The 21,359-nt window shown below is 42.5% G+C and overlaps 2 protein-coding genes across 3 annotated transcripts; one reads left to right on the forward strand and one right to left on the reverse strand.

The window, feature by feature from the left end:
- The first annotated feature begins 567 nt into the window (after positions 1-567).
- Positions 568-13,232, forward strand: chm (CHM Rab escort protein). The gene is made up of 18 exons (XM_061085236.1): positions 568-629; positions 1,079-1,145; positions 1,631-1,703; positions 1,790-1,914; positions 1,968-1,976; positions 2,084-2,208; positions 2,466-2,521; positions 2,609-2,755; positions 3,221-3,337; positions 4,062-4,173; positions 4,265-4,487; positions 4,857-4,934; positions 11,377-11,484; positions 11,560-11,623; positions 11,737-11,833; positions 11,979-12,077; positions 12,183-12,328; positions 12,987-13,232. The coding sequence occupies exons 1-18, from the start codon at positions 578-580 to the stop codon at positions 13,104-13,106; spliced, it is 1,818 nt and encodes a 605-aa protein (XP_060941219.1). The 5' UTR covers positions 568-577; the 3' UTR covers positions 13,107-13,232.
- A 1,856-nt stretch (positions 13,233-15,088) lies between these two features.
- rps14 (ribosomal protein S14) lies at positions 15,089-17,566 on the reverse strand. Of its 2 annotated transcripts, none has more exons than XM_061085498.1 (5): positions 17,484-17,566; positions 16,011-16,163; positions 15,472-15,633; positions 15,284-15,360; positions 15,089-15,197 (listed from the first exon to the last, which is right to left on the reverse strand). In XM_061085498.1, the coding sequence occupies exons 2-5, from the start codon at positions 16,157-16,159 to the stop codon at positions 15,130-15,132; spliced, it is 456 nt and encodes a 151-aa protein (XP_060941481.1). In that variant the 5' UTR covers positions 16,160-16,163; positions 17,484-17,566; the 3' UTR covers positions 15,089-15,129. The 2 variants fall into 2 exon arrangements, with proteins under 2 accessions (XP_060941481.1, XP_060941482.1); XM_061085499.1 differs by lacking the exon at positions 17,484-17,566 and adding an exon at positions 17,360-17,463.
- Positions 17,567-21,359: the final 3,793 nt, after the last annotated feature.

Below are 21,359 nucleotides of genomic sequence, written 5' to 3' on the forward strand. Positions count from 1 at the left end.
GACACATATCAAGAGTTTGCCTTTTGCCTGAATCCTTGTTCTTATTTAATATGTATTTATCTTTCCCTCTTTCCTTCTCTGATTGCCTTCCTAGTCTTCTCAATGCTCATATTCTGACTGTTGGGAATTTTTTCTTATGTTAAAGGTCCTGGATGTTGGTGTTATGAACATAATGATCAACATAGATTGGTTTGAGTCTTTTCTTTAAATTTATTTATTTATTATTATTTTTATTTTTTTATTTTTTTCCTTTGGCCTGTCTCTTTTTTGTATTTGTCGATATTTGCTTTCTTCTTTTGGTGTTCTGTCTGTCAGTGTGATACGTGAGTGTTTTTGTGGATTTATTTGTGGGGATGCCACCTGGTTGGGGTGGGGGGAGGGGGGCGGGTGCGCAACTTTTGTAAGAAATGCATAACTAATGATGTAAAAGTTTTCAATATGGAAAAATGATAAATAAAGTTGTAAAAAAAAAAAAAAAGTATAATGTGACTTTTATTTTGAAAAATCAAGTGTTTGTCGGCTGTGACGTCATCACTGATCCCTGTCATGTGACAGAGTTTCCCTGCAAACAAACAACATGGCTGCCGAGGATCTACCGTCTGAATTTGACGTCATCATTCTGGGAACAGGTAAACGATCTCCTGGCTCTGTGACGTCTGAGCGCTAATGCCACCGAGTCCCGGGTTAACCTGGGACAACCCGGGATAAACAGCGGGGTTAGCTAGCGGCTAACGACCCCTTCATTTGAAAGGCAACGGCTAGCAGCTAGCGCCCGGCTGTTAGCTGCTCTGGGGAAAGAGCGTTCTGGTTAAAGCGTAGTTCCTCAGCGTCATGTTAACAGCATAGCGACATGCTAACAGCGTCATGCTAACAGCATAGCGACATGCTAACAGCTTCATGCTAACAGCATAGCGTCATGCTGACAGCATCATGCTAACAGCATCGCGTCATGCTAATAGCGTCATGCTAACAGCATAGCGTCATGCTAACAGCATAGCGTCATGCTAACAGCGACATGCTAACAGCATAGCGACATGCTAACAGCGTCATGCTAACAGTCCTCTTGATGCTCCTGCAGGGCTCGTGGAGTCGGTGGTGGCTGCTGCCTGTTCCAGGGTCGGTCAGAGAGTTCTGCATGTCGACAGGTAACCTGTCTGTCTGTCTGTCTGTCTGTCTGTCTGTCTGTCTGTCTGTCTGTCTGTCTGTCTGTCTGTCTGTGTCTGTCTGTCTGTCTGTCTGTGTGTGTCTGTCTGTCTGTCTGTGTCTGTCTCTCTGTCTGTCTGTCTGTCTCTCTGTCTGTCAATCAGTCTGTCTGTCTGTCTGTCTGTCATCACTGAGTGATCCTCACCTATGATTCAATGGACTGAATAACATCAGAAACAGAAATAAGAATAAAACTAAAATAGATAAAACAGTAAAGTAAAAAAAATCCATAAATATATTCTATTAACTGTAAATACATACTAACTAAATAGTATTCATGTACCAGGTATTATAGTTGTCTTAAGGGAGGAATTGATCAGTGAATCATTTATTGATATGAAATGTGAAACTCACTGGAGCACTGTAAAGTGTAAAGTGTAAAGTGTAAAGTCCAGCAGGAAGTGACGGCAGCTTCCTGTGGTTTCAGGAGGAGTTACTACGCAGCCAACTGGGCCAGCTTCACCTTCAACAGCCTGCTCAGCTGGATCCAGCAGCACCAGGTGAGCACGCGTCTGATTGGCTGCTGATTTACTGCAGGAAGTGATGTCAGAAGTCTTGTGAATGATGCAACCTGTGTGTGTGGTAGGAGGAGTCTCAGTCCGAGCCGCTCCAGGATTGGTCCAGCCTGGTGGAGGAAGGGGAAGAGCTGATCTACCTGTGTAGCTCTGACTCCGCCTCCGTCACTAACCTGCAGGTTTTCTGTTTCACCAGGTAAATGAAAGTCTCCACGAGCAGGTTAATACTGAGAATCAGTGAAACACCAGAGAGACACAGCTGTGACACGTACCGGAGCTCGCTTGTTATCAGATCAACAGTTTCCTGTTTGTAACGTTTGTCTTGGTTAGTCCCCGGAAGCTCTGACTCTCAGGTGTGTTTACAGTGAAGAGGAGGAGGAGGAAGCTCCTGATCCCCCAGACACCACAGAAGAAGAAGAAGAAGAAGAAGAAGAAGAAGAAGAAGAAGGAGCCGAGGATGCTGTTAAAGAAACAGAGACAGGATCTTCAGGTTTTAGTTTTGTGTTAAATATTGTTTCTTCACTGTGACACTGATGATGAATCACATTTTAATGAGCAGCGTTACTGTGGACTGACATATTTACATTTATTAACATGAGTCACATGTTATGATCCATGAGCCACATGTTATGATCCATGAACCACATGTTATGATCCATGAGCCACATGTTATGATCCATGAGCCACATGTTATGATCCATGAGCCACATGTTATGATCCATGAACATCTTTTTGTTTTAATTCCAGGTTTACAGGACAAAGAAAGGAAAGAGGAAGTGGCTGAAGGAGAAGAGGAAGAACAGGTGTGGAGGGCGGGGTCAAAAATTATGTCTAACAGCCATTCACAGATCTTTATGATGGTGACAGACAGATGTTGTGTCCAATCACAGGCTGCTCAGACTGTTGGGGAGGAGCCAGAGACAGCTCAGTCCCGCCTCTCTGTCCCTCAAGGCCAATCGGAGCCAGTGAGGAAGAAGATCAGCTACGCTCAGCTGGTGAAGGAAGGACGCAGGTTTAACATCGACCTCGTCTCCAAGGTAACGAAACATCAAGGCCCAATCCCACCGCAGCCCTTAGCCCCTCCCCTTTGTGTTGTGTGTCGGGGTGGGCTGTCCCTGTTGGGACGGAGGGGTGGGGCCAAGTGCTCGGACGTATAGTCCTCGAAACGGAGATCTGTCAGACCCTCACTTCAGACGGAGCATTACCCAGAATTCCTTGCGAAACACCGGCAAGCTCACAGATGTAGTATTTTCTCCATTAATAAGGATTTAATAATTACCATAATGATTGTAATATCACACCCCCCCTCTTTGAACTGGTGTATAGCAGCGATATTACTGAACTTAACGGCTCCTCTAATAACAAAGCATCCTGGCAGGGTGGTGTACAGACGACTGTCCTGCGTGCTTTAGATTCATTATATATATAAATAAGCACATTATATACCAACACTATAACAATAAAAACATTATATACTAACTTTATAACCTGTTCTTTTCCAGCTGATGTATTCTCGTGGCTCGTTGGTTGATCTGCTCATCAAGTCGAACGTCAGTCGTTACGCAGAGTTCAAGAACGTCAGTAGGATTCTCACCTATCGCCATGACAACGTGGAACAGGTGAGTCATCCTGTCTGTCTCTCTTTACCTGTATGTCACTCTGTACCCGTCTGACACTGTGTACCTGTCTGTCTCTCTGTGCCTGTCTGACTCTATGTACCCGTCTGTCTCTCTACCCCGTCTGTCTCTCTACCCGTCTGACTGTGTACCCGTCTGTCCCTCTCTACATGTCTGTCTCTCTACCCGTCTGTCCCTCTGTACCCGTCTGTCTCTCTACCCGTCTGTCCCTGTACCTGTCTGATTCTCTGTACCCGTCTGACTCTCTATACTTGTCTGTCCCTCTCTACCTGTCTGACTCTGTGTACCCGTCTGTCCCTCTGTACCCGTCTGTCTCTCTGTACCCGTCTGTCTCTCTACCCGTCTGACTCTGTGTACCCGTCTGTCCCTCTCTACCTGTCTGTCTCTCTACCCGTCTGTCTCTGTGTACACGTCTGTCCCTCTGTACCCGTCTGACTCTGTGTACCTGTCTGACTCTCTGTACCCGTCTCACTCTGTGTACCCTTCTGTCCCTCTACCCTTCTGTCCCTCTACCTGTCTGTCTCTCTACCTATCTGTCTCTCTGTACCCGTCTGTCTCTCTGTACCCGTCTGACTCTGTGCACCCGTCTCACTCTCTGTACCCGTCTGTCTCTCTCTCTACCCGTCTGTCCCTCTACCTATCTGTCTCTCTGTACCCGTCTGTCTCTCTGTACCCGTCTGACTCTGTGTACCTGTCTGTCTCTCAGGTGCCCTGTAGTAGAGCTGATGTGTTTGCGAGTCGTCAGCTTTCCGTGGTAGAAAAGAGGAAGTTGATGCGTTTCCTCACTTCCTGTGTTGAGGACACTGAGGAGCAGCAAGGTGAGACACCTCACCTGTCTGTCTGCTGATGTCATGATGACATTCATAACATCAGAGAATTATGGGTAAAGTAGTGCTGACTTCTTTCCAGCCTACAACGGTCGGCCATATTTGGAGTTCTTGCGTGACCAGCAGCTTGGAGACAACCTGCAACACTTCCTCGTCCACTCTATTGCCATGGTGACAGAGGACACACCCACAGAGGCGGGGCTTGCTTCCACACGTCACTTCTTGCGCTGCCTGGGTCGCTACGGCAACACGCCTTTCCTGTTTCCTGTCTATGGCCTTGGAGAGATACCGCAGTGTTTCTGTAGGTAAGAACCTGTCTGTCTGTCTGTCCCCCGTCTCTCTCTCTGTCGTCTGTAGCATGTAGCAACGGATTTGTTTGTTGTCATGGTGACGCTGCTGTCTCATTAGAGTGGAGTATGAAAAGTTGCGTGGAGCGTGGCGCCTGAGCCTGCGTTGATTTACATATATGATGATCCGTGCTCACGCATGATGCAAGTTGCGTGCAGACTTTATTTATTATAGTTTCAGTAAAATCTTAGAACCAAACTACATTCTGTAGATGTGAGGACGACAGCTGGCTGTGATTGGTCCAGACTCTAGCCAATCTCTAAGCTTCACTTGTGACTGTTCCTTCATGCTGATTGGATGATGGTTGTCAATCACTTGTGTTTCAGAATGTGTGCTGTGTTCGGAGGAATCTACTGTTTGAGACACTCGGTCCATTGTCTGATCGTCGACAAGGAGTCCAACAGGTACCAGAGCTCTTTATATACAGTCACTGATCATCTTTATATACAGTCACTGATCCTCTTTATATACAGTCACTGATCCTCTTTATATACAGTCACTGATCCTCTTTATATACAGTCACTGATTCTCTTTATATACAGTCACTGATCATCTTTATATACAGTCACTGATCATCTTTATATACAGTCCCTAATCATCTTTATATACAGTCACTGATCATCTTTATATACAGTCACTGATCATCTTTATATACAGTCACTGATCATCTTTATATACAGTCACTGATCATCTTTATATACAGTCACTGATTCTCTTTATATACAGTCACTTATCATCTTTATATACAGTCACTGATCATCTTTATATACAGTCACTGATCATCTTTATATACAGTCACTGATCATCTTTATATACAGTCACTGATTGTCTTTATATACAGTCACTGATCATCTTTATATACAGTCACTGATCATCTTTATATACAGTCCCTAATCATCTTTATATACAGTCACTGATCATCTTTATATACAGTCACTGATCATCTTTATATACAGTCACTGATCCTCTTTATATACAGTCACTGATCCTCTTTATATACAGTCACTGATTCTCTTTATATACAGTCACTGATCATCTTTATATACAGTCACTGATCATCTTTATATACAGTCCCTAATCATCTTTATATACAGTCACTGATCATCTTTATATACAGTCACTGATCATCTTTATATACAGTCACTGATCATCTTTATATACAGTCACTGATCATCTTTATATACAGTCACTGATTCTCTTTATATACAGTCACTTATCATCTTTATATACAGTCACTGATCATCTTTATATACAGTCACTGATCATCTTTATATACAGTCACTGATCATCTTTATATACAGTCACTGATTGTCTTTATATACAGTCACTGATCATCTTTATATACAGTCACTGATCATCTTTATATACAGTCCCTAATCATCTTTATATACAGTCACTGATCATCTTTATATACAGTCACTGATCATCTTTATATACAGTCACTGATTCTCTTTATATACAGTCACTTATCATCTTTATATACAGTCACTGATCGTCTTTATATACAGTCACTGATCGTCTTTATATACAGTCACTGATCGTCTTTATATACAGTCACTGATCATCTTTATATACAGTCACTGATCATCTTTATATACAGTCACTGAACCTCTTTATATACAGTCACTGATCATCTTTATATACAGTCACTGATCATCTTTATATACAGTCACTGATCGTCTTTATATACAGTCACTGATCATCTTTATATACAGTTACTGATCATCTTCATATACAGTCACTGATCATCTTTATATACAGTCACTGACCCTCTTTATATACAGTCACTGATCATCTTTATATACAGTCACTGATCATCTTTATATACAGTCACTGATCATCTTTATATACAGTCACTGAACCTCTTTATATACAGTCACTGATCATCTTTATATACAGTCACTGATTGTCTTTATATACAGTCACTGATCCTCTTTATATACAGTCACTGATTCTCTTTATATACAGTCACTGATCAACTTTATATACAGTCACTGATTCTCTTTATATACAGTCACTGATCATCTTTATATACAGTCACTGATCATCTTTATATACAGTCACTGATCATCTTAATATACAGTCACTGATCATCTTTATATACAGTCACTGATCATCTTTATATACAGTCACTGATCATCTTTATATACAGTCACTTATCATCTATATATACAGTCACTGATTCTCTTTATATACAGTCACTGATCATCTTCATATACAGTCACTGATCATCTTTATATACAGTCACTGATTGTCTTTATATACAGTCACTGATTGTCTTTATATACAGTCACTTATCATCTTTATATACAGTCACTGATCATCTTTATATACAGTCACTGATTATCTTTATATACAGTCACTGATCATCTTTATATACAGTCACTGATCATCTTTATATACAGTCACTGATCATCTTTATATACAGTCACTGATTGTCTTTATATACAGTCACTGATCATCTTTATATACAGTCACTGATCATCTTTATATACAGTCACTGATTCTCTTTATATACAGTCACTGATCATCTTCATATACAGTCACTGATCATCTTTATATACAGTCACTGATTGTCTTTATATACAGTCACTGATCATCTTTATATACAGTCACTGATCATCTTTATATACAGTCACTGATTCTCTTTATATACAGTCACTGATCATCTTCATATACAGTCACTGATCATCTTTATATACAGTCACTGATCATCTTTATATACAGTCACTGATTGTCTTTATATACAGTCACTTATCATCTTTATATACAGTCACTGATCATCTTTATATACAGTCACTGATTATCTTTATATACAGTCACTGATCATCTTTATATACAGTCACTGATCATCTTTATATACAGTCACTGATTATCTTTATATACAGTCACTGATCATCTTTATATACAGTCACTGATCATCTTTATATATAGTCACTGGTCATCTTTATATACAGTCACTGATCATCTTTATATACAGTCACTGATCATCTTTATATACAGTCACTGATTGTCTTTATATACAGTCACTTATCATCTTCATATACAGTCACTGATTGTCTTTATATACAGTCACTAATCATCTTTATATACAGTCACTTATCATCTTATATACAGTCACTGATCATCTTTATATACAGTCACTGATTGTCTTTATATACAGTCACTGATCATCTTTATATACAGTCACTGATCATCTTTATAAACAGTCACTGATCATCTTTATATACAGTCACTGATCATCTTTATATACAGTCACTGATCATCTTTATATACAGTCACTGATCATCTTTATATACAGTCACTGATTGTCTTTATATACAGTCACTTATCATCTTCATATACAGTCACTGATTGTCTTTATATACAGTCACTAATCATCTTTATATACAGTCACTTATCATCTTATATACAGTCACTGATCATCTTTATATACAGTCACTGATTGTCTTTATATACAGTCACTGATCATCTTTATATACAGTCACTGATTGTCTTTATATACAGTCACTGATCATCTTTATATACAGTCACTGATCATCTTTATAAACAGTCACTGATCATCTTTATATACAGTCACTGATCATCTTTATATACAGTCACTGATCATCTTTATATACAGTCACTGATCATCTTTATATACAGTCACTGATCGTCTTTATATACAGTCACTGATTGTCTTTATATACAGTCACTGATCATCTTTATATACAGTCACTGATCATCTTTATATACAGTCACTGATCATCTTTATATACAGTCACTGATTGTCTTTATATACAGTCACTGATCATCTTTATATACAGTCACTGATTGTCTTTATATACAGTCACTGATCATCTTTATATACAGTCACTGATTGTCTTTATACACAGTCACTGATCATCTTAATATACAGTCACTGATCATCTTTATATACAGTCACTGATCATCTTTATATACAGTCACTGATCATCTTTATATACAGTCACTGATCATCTTTATATACAGTCACTGATCATCTTTATATACAGTCACTGATCATCTTTATATATAGTCACTGATCATCTTTATATACAGTCACTGATTGTCTTTATATATAGTCACTGATCCTCTTTATATACAGTCACTGATCATCTTCATATACAGTCACTGATTGTCTTTATATACAGTCACTGATCATCTTTATATACAGTCACTGATTGTCTTTATATATAGTCACTGATCATCTTTATATACAGTCACTGATCATCTTTATATATAGTCACTGATTGTCTTTATATACAGTCACTGATCATCTTTATATACAGTCACTGATTGTCTTTATATATAGTCACTGATCCTCTTTATATACAGTCACTGATCATCTTTATATATAGTCACTGATTGTCTTTATATACAGTCACTGATCATCTTTATATACAGTCACTGATTGTCTTTATATACAGTCACTGATCATCTTTATATACAGTCACTGATTGTCTTTATATACAGTCACTGATCATCTTTATATACAGTCACTGATTGTCTTTATATAGAGTCACTGATCCTCTTTATATACAGTCACTGATTGTCTTTATATACAGTCACTGATCCTCTTTATATACAGTCACTGATTGTCTTTATATACAGTCACTGATCCTCTTTATATATAGTCACTGATCATCTTTATATACAGTCACTGATTGTCTTTATATATAGTCACTGATCCTCTTTATATACAGTCACTGATCATCTTTATATATAGTCACTGATTGTCTTTATATACAGTCACTGATCATCTTTATATACAGTCACTGATTGTCTTTATATACAGTCACTGATCATCTTTATATACAGTCACTGATTGTCTTTATATACAGTCACTGATCATCTTTATATACAGTCACTGATCATCTTTATATACAGTCACTGATCATCTTTATATACAGTCACTGATTGTCTTTATATACAGTCACTTATCATCTTTATATACAGTCACTAATCATCTTTATATACAGTCACTTATCATCTTATATACAGTCACTGATCATCTTTATATACAGTCACTGATTGTCTTTATATACAGTCACTGATCATCTTTATATACAGTCACTGATTGTCTTTATATACAGTCACTGATCATCTTTATATACAGTCACTGATCATTTTTATATACAGTCACTGATTCTCTTTATATACAGTCACTGATCATCTTCATATACAGTCACTGATCATCTTTATATACAGTCACTGATTGTCTTTATATACAGTCACTGATCATCTTTATATACAGTCACTGATCATCTTTATATACAGTCACTGATCATCTTTATATACAGTCACTGATTGTCTTTACATACAGTCACTTATCATCTTTATATACAGTCACTGATCATCTTTATATACAGTCACTGATTATCTTTATATACAGTCACTGATCATCTTTATATACAGTCACTGATCATCTTTATATACAGTCACTGATTATCTTTATATACAGTCACTGATCATCTTTATATACAGTCACTGATCATCTTTATATATAGTCACTGATCATCTTTATATACAGTCACTGATCATCTTTATATACAGTCACTGATCATCTTTATATACAGTCACTGATTGTCTTTATATACAGTCACTTATCATCTTCATATACAGTCACTGATTGTCTTTATATACAGTCACTAATCATCTTTATATACAGTCACTTATCATCTTATATACAGTCACTGATCATCTTTATATACAGTCACTGATTGTCTTTATATACAGTCACTGATCATCTTTATATACAGTCACTGATTGTCTTTATATACAGTCACTGATCATCTTTATATACAGTCACTGATCATCTTTATAAACAGTCACTGATCATCTTTATATACAGTCACTGATCATCTTTATATACAGTCACTGATCATCTTTATATACAGTCACTGATCATCTTTATATACAGTCACTGATTGTCTTTATATACAGTCACTTATCATCTTCATATACAGTCACTGATTGTCTTTATATACAGTCACTAATCATCTTTATATACAGTCACTTATCATCTTATATACAGTCACTGATCATCTTTATATACAGTCACTGATTGTCTTTATATACAGTCACTGATCATCTTTATATACAGTCACTGATCATCTTTATATACAGTCACTGATCATCTTTATATACAGTCACTGATTGTCTTTATATACAGTCACTGATCATCTTTATATACAGTCACTGATCATCTTTATATACAGTCACTGATCATCTTTATATACAGTCACTGATCATCTTTATATACAGTCACTGATCATCTTTATATATAGTCACTGATCATCTTTATATACAGTCACTGATTGTCTTTATATATAGTCACTGATCCTCTTTATATACAGTCACTGATCATCTTTATATACAGTCACTGATTGTCTTTATATACAGTCACTGATCATCTTTATATACAGTCACTGATCATCTTTATATACAGTCACTGATCCTCTTTATATACAGTCACTGATTGTCTTTATATACAGTCACTGATCCTCTTTATATACAGTCACTGATCATCTTTATATACAGTCACTGATCATCTTTATATACAGTCACTGATTCTCTTTATATACAGTCACTGTACAGGAGGAACCCAGGGTGCACTTCACCATCACTCTTCCTCATTCATAGTATTTTCTGTAACTAAGCAACTAAGAGTAGACAATCTATTTCCTGATTACAGCACATGACCAGTGACTTGTCATGTATGTGAATGATCATGTGATATGTGGATAAAGTTTTGTTCAAATTTGCACCAGGACAATAATAAAAAGCTTTATTGATCAACAGTTTGTACAGAAGCTGAATATTTGACCTCCTTCTTCCTGGTTTCAGGTGCAAGGCGGTGATCGACATCAGAGGACAGCGAATCAGCTGCAGCCACTTTGTGGTGGAGGACGGCTATGTGGCCGCGGAGAGGAAGAAGGTGGCCACACCCACCAGGTGAGGACACACGGGGTCACATGACGACTGACTGGAGTGACATCATGGACTGATGTGTGTGATTTGTGCGTTCAGGTTCATCAGCCGAGCCGTCCTGATAACCGACGGCTCCGTCCTGCCCACTGACTCTGAGCAGCAGGTAAACCCTCCAGCGCCACCATCAGGTCACATGTAGTTCCTGCACACCACTATCACTTGTGATTCTCTGCAACGTTTTATTCCTGACTTGTGTCGACCTGTCTGTGTGCTCAGGTTTCCATGGTTACGCTTCCTCCAACAGCAGCGGGGTGTCCGTCGGTGAAGATGGTGGAGCTCTGTCCGTCCACGATGACGTGTTTACCAGGAACCTGTGAGTGGACACGCCTCCAAAACATGATCTGTCATGTCTCATTTCATCGACCAATCAGTTCTCAAGTTTGAGATTTAATATATCCTATCGACTCCATCGGTTACCATGGAAACTACAGAAGATGACAGTTGTTCTGTCTCCATAGATCTGGTCCACCTCACCTGTCAGTCAACTGGCTCCGCCTACCAGGACCTGTCGCCACTGGTAACCAGAATGTTCCACACACCAGAGTCACATGACCAAGGTGAGGCACACACTCTTTCTGCTGCTCTGTCACGTGTTACAGTTAACACGTGTTCCTAAAAACTGACTGTGTCGTAAGCGTTGGGTTGTGTGTGTTTGTGTGCAGGCAAGCGTCCGTCTGTCCTCTGGTGTCTGTACTTCAACATGGCCGACGGGTCGGCGGTCCAGGTCGATGGTCACAACCTCCCATCAAACGTGCACGTGTGTTCTGGACCAGATGGAGAGCTGGGCCACGAACACGCCATCACACAGGTGACGTCTCTCACATCTGGTGTTGACATGTGTCCTGCGACTCATCAAACTAACACAAACCATTTGTGTTAGTTCAGTTCACACTATGCTGTTTTGAGTCCGAGTTTACGTTTGTGTCTGAATGTGAACAAAGGATTTCCCCAGTTTATGAAAAAATACTACTTACCCCTATGGAGGGGGGGGGGCAGAATTCGGAGACTGAGGAAGACATTCCATGATGACATCATACGGAGAGGAAGTACGAAACAAGACGTTTGGATAACGTATCTCTTAGAATGGACAGGTTTCATACTCTGAGGCCCCCTACTGGCCCTTTCAAGTCATTACCGATAGTAAAGTCAGAACATGTATTTGACACAATAAGGGCCCTTTAGTGGATGTGTTGATTTCATGGTTACACACAAATAGAAGAGAAACAAAAGGTTTGATTCTTTCTGCAGCGGCTGAGACGACATGTCCACCTGTGATTGGACCACAAAAACCACGGTTAAGCCTTTTCTACCTCCATCAGTTTCCCAAACCGGAAGAGTTGAAGAATTAAAGACACAGGATGAAGTTCCTCCGTCTGTTGTTTATATTAGTTGTGACTAGTTAGAACCTGATGACTGATTCAAATCTGACCATTGACAACTTGAAACTATCGATTGCTGTTTTTCAGGCGGAGTCGATTTTCCAGAAGATTCTCCCTCAGGAGGAATTCTGTCCTCCAGCTCCGAACCCTGAAGACATCATCTACGACGCAGAGGGGGACGCAGTCAGTCGTCAAACTGAGGAGTAACGACTTCATATTTATCCAAAAGCTCCTGCAGTGCATTGTGGGTAAAAGTTGCCTTCATTTGTGTTATTTTTCTATCTTTTCTGCTTCCTGTCATATTTAAAAGTCAATAAAGTTAAACTGAGCAAACGTTGTTTAATTTTTCCACACAACACTATTGCATGATGGGAAAGGTTAGTCGTCTCTGGACTCGTTTTGTTCAACAACAACAAACGGTCAAAGTTCAAGATGTTTGAATGTTTTATTTTGAAATTAAACAAACTGATGGAATCTGCAGTCGAAGTACTCGACTGAAGCAACTGGTTCCAAAACTACGATACATTGAAAGTTCTGACGTGTGGACAGTGTATGATCTGCACATAGTCCCTGACAAGTCTTGTCACTTATCCATTTTGTAGAAACAGCCTATAACCTGACTTTTAATTTATCCTTTGGTTTTAGAAATGGCTCGTATGAAAGCTAAAACCCTCCCAAATTATGTTTAATATACTCAAATTTGCTTTACTGAAGATTGATCATTTACTGAACACAGAAAGGTCAGATCTCGCCTACAGAGAGTAATGTGAAAATTGAACAAATAATTTACTTCAAATACAAAAATATGTTGCATAACATCTGAATTAAGTAGTGCTGCTGTGAGATCCATATTTAATATCTTGTATGACTTCCATGAGCTTGAAGGACTGCAGCCATGCGGTTCGACAATGATTCATACAATTTATTGATGAAGTCAGGAACAGCAAAGGAAGCTCACATGCCTCCCAGAGTTCATCAGGATTCTTTGGTTTGGTCTTCCATGCTTCCTCTTTCATTCGACCCCAGACCTGCTCAGTGATGTTCATGTCTGGTGACTGGGCCGGCCAGTCCTGGAGCACTTGATCTTCTTCACCTTGAGGAACTTTGATGTAGAGATGGAAGGATGCGATGGAGCACCAGCCTGCTGCAACATTTGACCCCTTGTATGGTTGGGAATGTAAGAGGTAGCTAATACTCCTTGATATTTTAGGCTATTGATATTGCCTTCCACCCTGCAAATCTCTCGCACACCCCCACACTGGATGTAACTACAGACCACTAAACTTAACTGTTTTCTGGGTGAATCTCGGATCCATGCGGGCTCCAGTAGGTCTCCTGCAATATTTGTGGCGGCTGTGATGTAATTCAACCGAAGATTCATCTGAGGAATCAACCTTCTGCCACTTTTCCAGCGTCCATCCTTTCAGCATGCTGTGGGCACTGATTCCACCATGGAGGCCATTTCGAGACAGAATTCTACAAACTGTCGTGGTTGCCACGGGGACTTGAGGTGACCAGGCCTGGTGGAGCTCTGCTGCAGTGGAGAAGGGGCCGGCCTTGGATTTCCGAGCAGTTGTCTTGCGGGGTCTGCCGGACCTGAGCTTGTCAAAAACATCTCCAGTCTCCTCAAATCTTGTTCTTATTCTTTGTACTTGACGCTGAGAAGCATTGAAGGTGTCAGCCACCTCAGCAGTGGATCTGGTCTTCAGCCTCTTGATAATCAACGCTTTGGTCTCAGGGTGAATCTTAGGCATGTTGTCAGAGGTCAAGTTGCAGTTGATGTGAAGGTCTGGTGTGCTGGGGTTCTTTTTATACACCCCCACTAATTGATTGATCAATAATGGATCCCAGGTAGGGCTGTAATCTAGGATTGGGTGCATCATATGACAAGGCGACAAGACTTTTGTCTTTGCAAAAACTGACTCAGTGGGCGTTACCGAGCTGTGAACGTTAGAATGCTCTTCAGCGGTTTCGTTTGGCACCAAAACATTAGTTCAAAAGCTGTTGGGATTGAAATTTGCCATTTCTTGTAAAAAAATTGATTACAAATATATTTGAGGAGCACTTAAGGTCAACTTGTACCCAAGCAACAAGACTTGTCAGGGACTGTATTGGAGGCTTCAAAATAAATTATCTCATCTATGTTCTCCCACTGGTGATTGATCAGAGGAAACAAGTCGGGCTCAAGGTTTGACTTTAATCTTTTTATTATCAGAAAACGTCCTGCAGTTTACAGACGGCGACCACGACGTCCGCCCTTCCTCCGGGTGGAGTCCGACGGGATCGGAGTGACGTCCTCTGGACAAACAAAAACAACAACAAGTTAGACTCTTGGTCATGTGACTTAGAAACTACTTCCTGGGGGGGGTGTGTGAGATGTTTACCGATGCGTCCGATCTTCATGCCGGACCGAGCCAGCGCTCTGAGAGCAGACTGAGCTCCGGGACCTGGAGTCTTTGTCCTGAAACACACAAGACAGGGTTTAACTGAAGAGTCGTCATGACGACGGACACGTGGACAGAACCTCCGGGAGACGGGCGACCTCATGGTCGACACGCTGAAGAGTAATCACCTGTTTCCTCCGGTCGCCCTCAGCTTGATGTGCAGGGCGGTGATTCCCAGCTCTTTGCAGCGCTGAGCCACGTCCTGCGCTGCCAACATGGCGGCGTACGGGGATGACTCGTCTCTGTCGGCCTTCACCTTCATCCCGCCGGTCACACGGCAGATCGTCTCCCTGGAAACACAAACACACATCACATCTCAGCAGCAACACACACGGTTCGGTTCAACAGTTATTAATGAGACGTTTAAACCAATCAGCTCATTTTATATCTGAGACAAACATGGGAGGTAACCATAGCAACCAGAATACTGATGCCGCTAAGTTTTTTTTATATTCAAGGACAGAAATGAATTCTAATGTTTTACAGTGAACTTTCAGTTTGAACCAATCGGATCCATACAAACCAGGAAACCTTCTCTAACATATTTATGAATTTGTTTAAAAAACGAAATGTCTCATTTATCACCAATCATCAAGCTACAGGCGTCTCCATGACAGTGAGAACTGTAGTAAGATTGTTGCCATGGAGACGGCAGCGGGTCACTTACTTCCCAGAGAGGTCGGTGACGTGGACGAAGGTGTCGTTGAAGGAGGCGAAGATGTGACAGACGCCAAAAACGTTCTCTCCTTCCGCGACCTGAGGACCCAGACTGATCACCTGCTCCTCCTTCTTCTCCTTCCCTTTACGAGGAGCCATTGTTCTGATGGAGGAGGAGAAGAGAGGGAGGTGAAAAAGAGTTACTTCAGACAAACGGTTTAACAGCTTCAAAATGGCCGACGACCACACGCTCCAACCAATCACCGTCTTTTACCACCTGTGAGTCACTGACCACCTCATGACATCACCTTGTCAGCTGCACTGCTATTGGTCAACGTCAGGAGAGATTACGGTACTGGGTCTAAACGATTTTACCATTATCGCGGTTTCGTTACTGTATGAAATGTAAAAAACTACGATATCTAACTAGTGTCACGTTGTTTGAGTGCGAGTCACTGAAACGTTACGATGGAACTGACGCAACACAATCCTGTTTCAGACGAACAGAGTAGCTGCGAGATTATAACACACGTCTATTTATTCCCTTTGTACGTCTTTACCTTCTGAAGCATCAACATCGTGACGTCACTACGAGAGATAAACGTGTTCATGTCTGACGTCGTACGACACGAGATCAACGATCCCTGTAGCTTTGCCTCAGTAAAGAATCTTATCCTTCGTACAGATTCCGTCACGACGACACGTCTCAACCACTGAACAGCAATCCCATGATGCATTGCACTTCAGAGACTAACTGGTTTCAAAGATGTAAAACTGAAACGATAACAACAGTTTTCATTGGAGCGTCAGAACTCAAACGAGCTGTCGGAACAAGTTCAACGTTCAAATCAAACAAGAGACGTTTTCGTGCGCAGGTTGCTAGGTGACAGTGGCACAAGCTGGTAAGACAAGTCAATCACGGGACCAACACAACCTTCTGCCACCTACGGTCAATGACGTCACTGCGTGTGAACACAGATCACTGAATGAAATCATAATTACGGGGCTCTGACGTCACGGGAGGCCTATAGGTCTGACGTGAGTTAAACTAAATCAACTGGAGCCGAAGCGTCATCAGCATGTAAGCTTCTGTAGCATGTTAGCTTCTGCGTGAGCCACTGTAGCATGCTAGCTTCTGTAGCATGTTAGCTTCTCCGGACTAACACACGCAGCCGCTTCACGTCGGCTCGTGCACACCGTGACACGCACGCGTCTCACCCGTGACAAACACTCTAGATCTCGTCTCCTCGCTGCTGCACCGAGCGCAGAGACAAGATGGCGGCCCCGGCCTCACACACACACAGACGGACACACACGGACTCACACACGGATGTTTTATAAAGACTCAGTTGGACTCACTGAGGAACTCGTCACAGATCGACACTGAGGAGGAAGAGGAGCAGCGCGCAGCGGAGTTAGACGCGCAGATGAAGAAGAGGAAGCGCAGATGTTCGCAGATGAAGATGAAGAAGCGGGAACTCACCGAGCTGCGTCTGGTCTTCACTCTGACACAGAAAAGAAAGGGCTTCCTGTTCCGGCGCACAAGATGACGCGTTCCAGCGCCGGAAGCAGCTACTGCCGCCACGTGGTCTCACGGGGAACATCCGCGACTCCTTCACACATTTTAACATCAAATCAGTAAAACGGAAATAAAATAAATACAAATAATGAGTCAAAATGAAATAAATAATAATCAAATAAAAAGAGTAAATAAAGTTGAATCCAGGTGAATGTGAGAGTTTGTCTGTGGAGATCTGAAGCTTCTTGTTCAGTTATGCACAACACATTACACACAACATAATACACACAACACCTTACACACAACACATTACACACAACATAATACACACAACACATTACACACAACACCTTACACACAACACCTTACACACAACACATTACACACAACATAATACACACAACACATTACACACAACACCTTACACACAACACATTACACACAACACATTACACACAACATGTTACACACAACACATTACACACAACACGTTACACACAACATGTTACACACAACACAACAACACCTTACACACAACACATTACATACAACACATTACACACAACACATTACACACAACACATTACACACAACACATTACATTACACACAACACAACAACACTTTACACACAACACATTACACACAACACAACACGTTACACACAACACATTACACACAACACCTTACACACAACACCTTACACACAACACATTACACACATCATATTACACACAACACAACACGTTACACACAACACGTTATGCACAACACATGATTAAACAACAAGTTACACTTGCGCCTCTTTATGACAAACACATGTCCTTATAAGGACAAGTAGAGGCGTGGCAGTATGCTAATTGAAGAGAGAGGACATGCAGCTTCAATTCAGAATGATTCTGATTCTCAAACGTACGCAAGGTGCTGAGAATCAATCAGCTGCTGCACACGTGTTAGTGAACAAGGCTCCGTGTCACCAGACCCTGAGGCCTGGTGTCAGGAGCGGCGCCTCCTGGTGGACGACGGCATGAGGTCATCGAGGGACGTTCTGTGTCGGTGCATCCGGCAGACTGTCCAGGAGCTGATGTCGTGGTCCAGGTCTGGGAGGAGATCCCCAGGACGCCATCTCATCAGGAGCATCAGGCCACACCCACTGAGTCACATGATGAGTTGTCACGCAGGTTGGATCAGTGATTTCAGTTTTTCACTTTGATTTTCCATTGACTGTTAGAACGTTCATCAATAAAGATTTTCATTTTGAATAATTCATTCATCAAGATCAGTCACATTTTATTAGTTTCGTCTCATATTCACATGTGAGGACCCGTCTCCAGGACGGAGACACGTGTGAGGACCCGTCTCCAGGAGACACGTGTGAGGACCCGTCTCCAGGACGGAGACACGTGTGAGGACCCGTCTCCAGGAGACACATGTGAGGACCCGTCTCCAGGAGACACGTGTGAGGACCCGTCTCCAGGACAGAGACACATGTGAGGACCCGTCTCCAGGACAGAGACACATGTGAGGACCCGTCTCCAGGAGACACATGTGAGGACCCGTCTCCAGGAGACACATGTGAGGACCCGTCTCCAGGAGACACATGTGAGGACCCGTCTCCAGGACAGAGACACATGTGAGGACCCGTCTCCAGGACGGAGACACATGTGAGGACCCGTCTCCAGGACGGAGACACATGTGAGGACCCGTCTCCAGGAGACACATGTGAGGACCCGTCTCCAGGACAGAGACACGTGTGAGGACCTGTCTCCAGGGGACACATGTGAGGACCAGTCTCCAGGGGACACATGTGAGGACCCGTCTCCAGGAGACACATGTGAGGACCCGTCTCCAGGACGGAGACACATGTGAGGACCCGTCTCCAGGAGACACGTGTGAGGACCCGTCTCCAGGAGACACGTGTGAGGACCCGTCTCCAGGAGACACATGTGAGGACCCGTCTCCAAGAGACACGTGTGAGGACCCGTCTCCAGGAGACACATGTGAGGACCCGTCTCCCAGGACAGAGACACATGTGAGGACGCGTCTCCCAGGAGACACATGTGAGGACCCGTCTCCAGGAGACACATGTGAGGACCCGTCTCCAGGAGACACATGTGAGGACCCGTCTCCAGGAGACACGTGTGAGGACCCGTCTCCAAGAGACACATGTGAGGACCCGTCTCCAGGAGACACATGTGAGGACCCGTCTCCAGGGATGGAGACACATGTGAGGACCCGTCTCCCAGGACAGAGACACATGTGAGGACCCGTCTCCAGGAGACATGTGAGGACCCGTCTCCCAGGACAGAGACACATATGAGGACCCGTCTCCAGGAGACACATGTGAGGACCCGTCTCCCAGGACAGAGACACATGTGAGGACGCGTCTCCCAGGAGACACATGTGAGGACCCGTCTCCAGGAGACACATGTGAGGACCCGTCTCCAGGAGACACATGTGAGGACCCGTCTCCAGGAGACACGTGTGAGGACCCGTCTCCAAGAGACACATGTGAGGACCCGTCTCCAGGAGACACATGTGAGGACCCGTCTCCAGGGATGGAGACACATGTGAGGACCCGTCTCCCAGGACAGAGACACATGTGAGGACCCGTCTCCAGGAGACATGTGAGGACCCGTCTCCCAGGACAGAGACACATATGAGGACCCGTCTCCAGGAGACACATGTGAGGACCCGTCTCCCAGGACAGAGACACATGTGAGGACGCGTCTCCCAGGAGACACATGTGAGGACCCGTCTCCAGGAGACACATGTGAGGACCCGTCTCCAGGAGACACATGTGAGGACCCGTCTCCAGGAGACATGTGTGAGGACCCGTCTCCAAGAGACACATGTGAGGACCCGTCTCCAGGAGACACATGTGAGGACCCGTCTCCAGGGATGGAGACACATGTGAGGACCCGTCTCCCAGGACAGAGACACATGTGAGGACCCGTCTCCAGGAGACATGTGAGGACCCGTCTCCCAGGACAGAGACACATATGAGGACCCGTCTCCAGGAGACACATGTGAGGACCCGTCTCCAGGGGCCAGTTTTTCAAAAGTAATCTGATTGGATTACGGCTATCGGATTGGATCAAATCTTGAAAATGGGTATTTCAAAAGAAAAAAAGGATTCAGAAATTGGATTGGATCACGTAATCTAATCTTGTTGTTGATCCGGATCAAACCTTGAGTTTGGGTTTTTCAAAACTTTTTGGTAGGATTGGGATCATTGTGATCCCAAAAATCAGGATTAAACTGATCCCAGCAGGAGGGTGGATTCATGGTGGATATCAGTAATAAAACTAGGTAACTAAATTGGTTAGTTAAATCATACAACATTTATATCATGCATTTTACAGTATTTATATTTATTCATCAATTTCACTTGAATTGTTCAACAGGAAGTAAATAAAGTAGGTAGGCTATGTAGGGCAACAAAGGACCATGCTGAAGCCAAGAACAGCCAAACAGGCAACAACCCATATAAGAGGGTGAATACACAGACATAGTCCTTGATATTATTGGAGGTGAAAGGTCCGAAGCTCTGCATGGGATCCAAGATGTTGCAGAGGATGGTGAGCCTGTGATGACAGCAGAAAGTGAGCCTTCTTCAGAAACATTTATTCTTAATCTCAGCCCTGTAATCGAGGGAGAAGGTCAATCACAGGTGGAGCCAGAAGGCCTAGTTCCCACAGGACCCCCAGAGAGAGGCTCAAAGCACCCAAAGAAAGATGACCCCTATAATGTACTTCTGCAAAAAGAGACTGAAAGGGCAGAAGAACAGATCCATCTAGCAGAGGAACAGCTTATTCTTGCCAGACTGCAGCAAACCAAG

This window comes from Limanda limanda, chromosome 14 (genome assembly GCF_963576545.1).
Source record: "Limanda limanda chromosome 14, fLimLim1.1, whole genome shotgun sequence".
Classification (NCBI taxonomy): Eukaryota; Metazoa; Chordata; class Actinopteri; order Pleuronectiformes; family Pleuronectidae; genus Limanda; species Limanda limanda.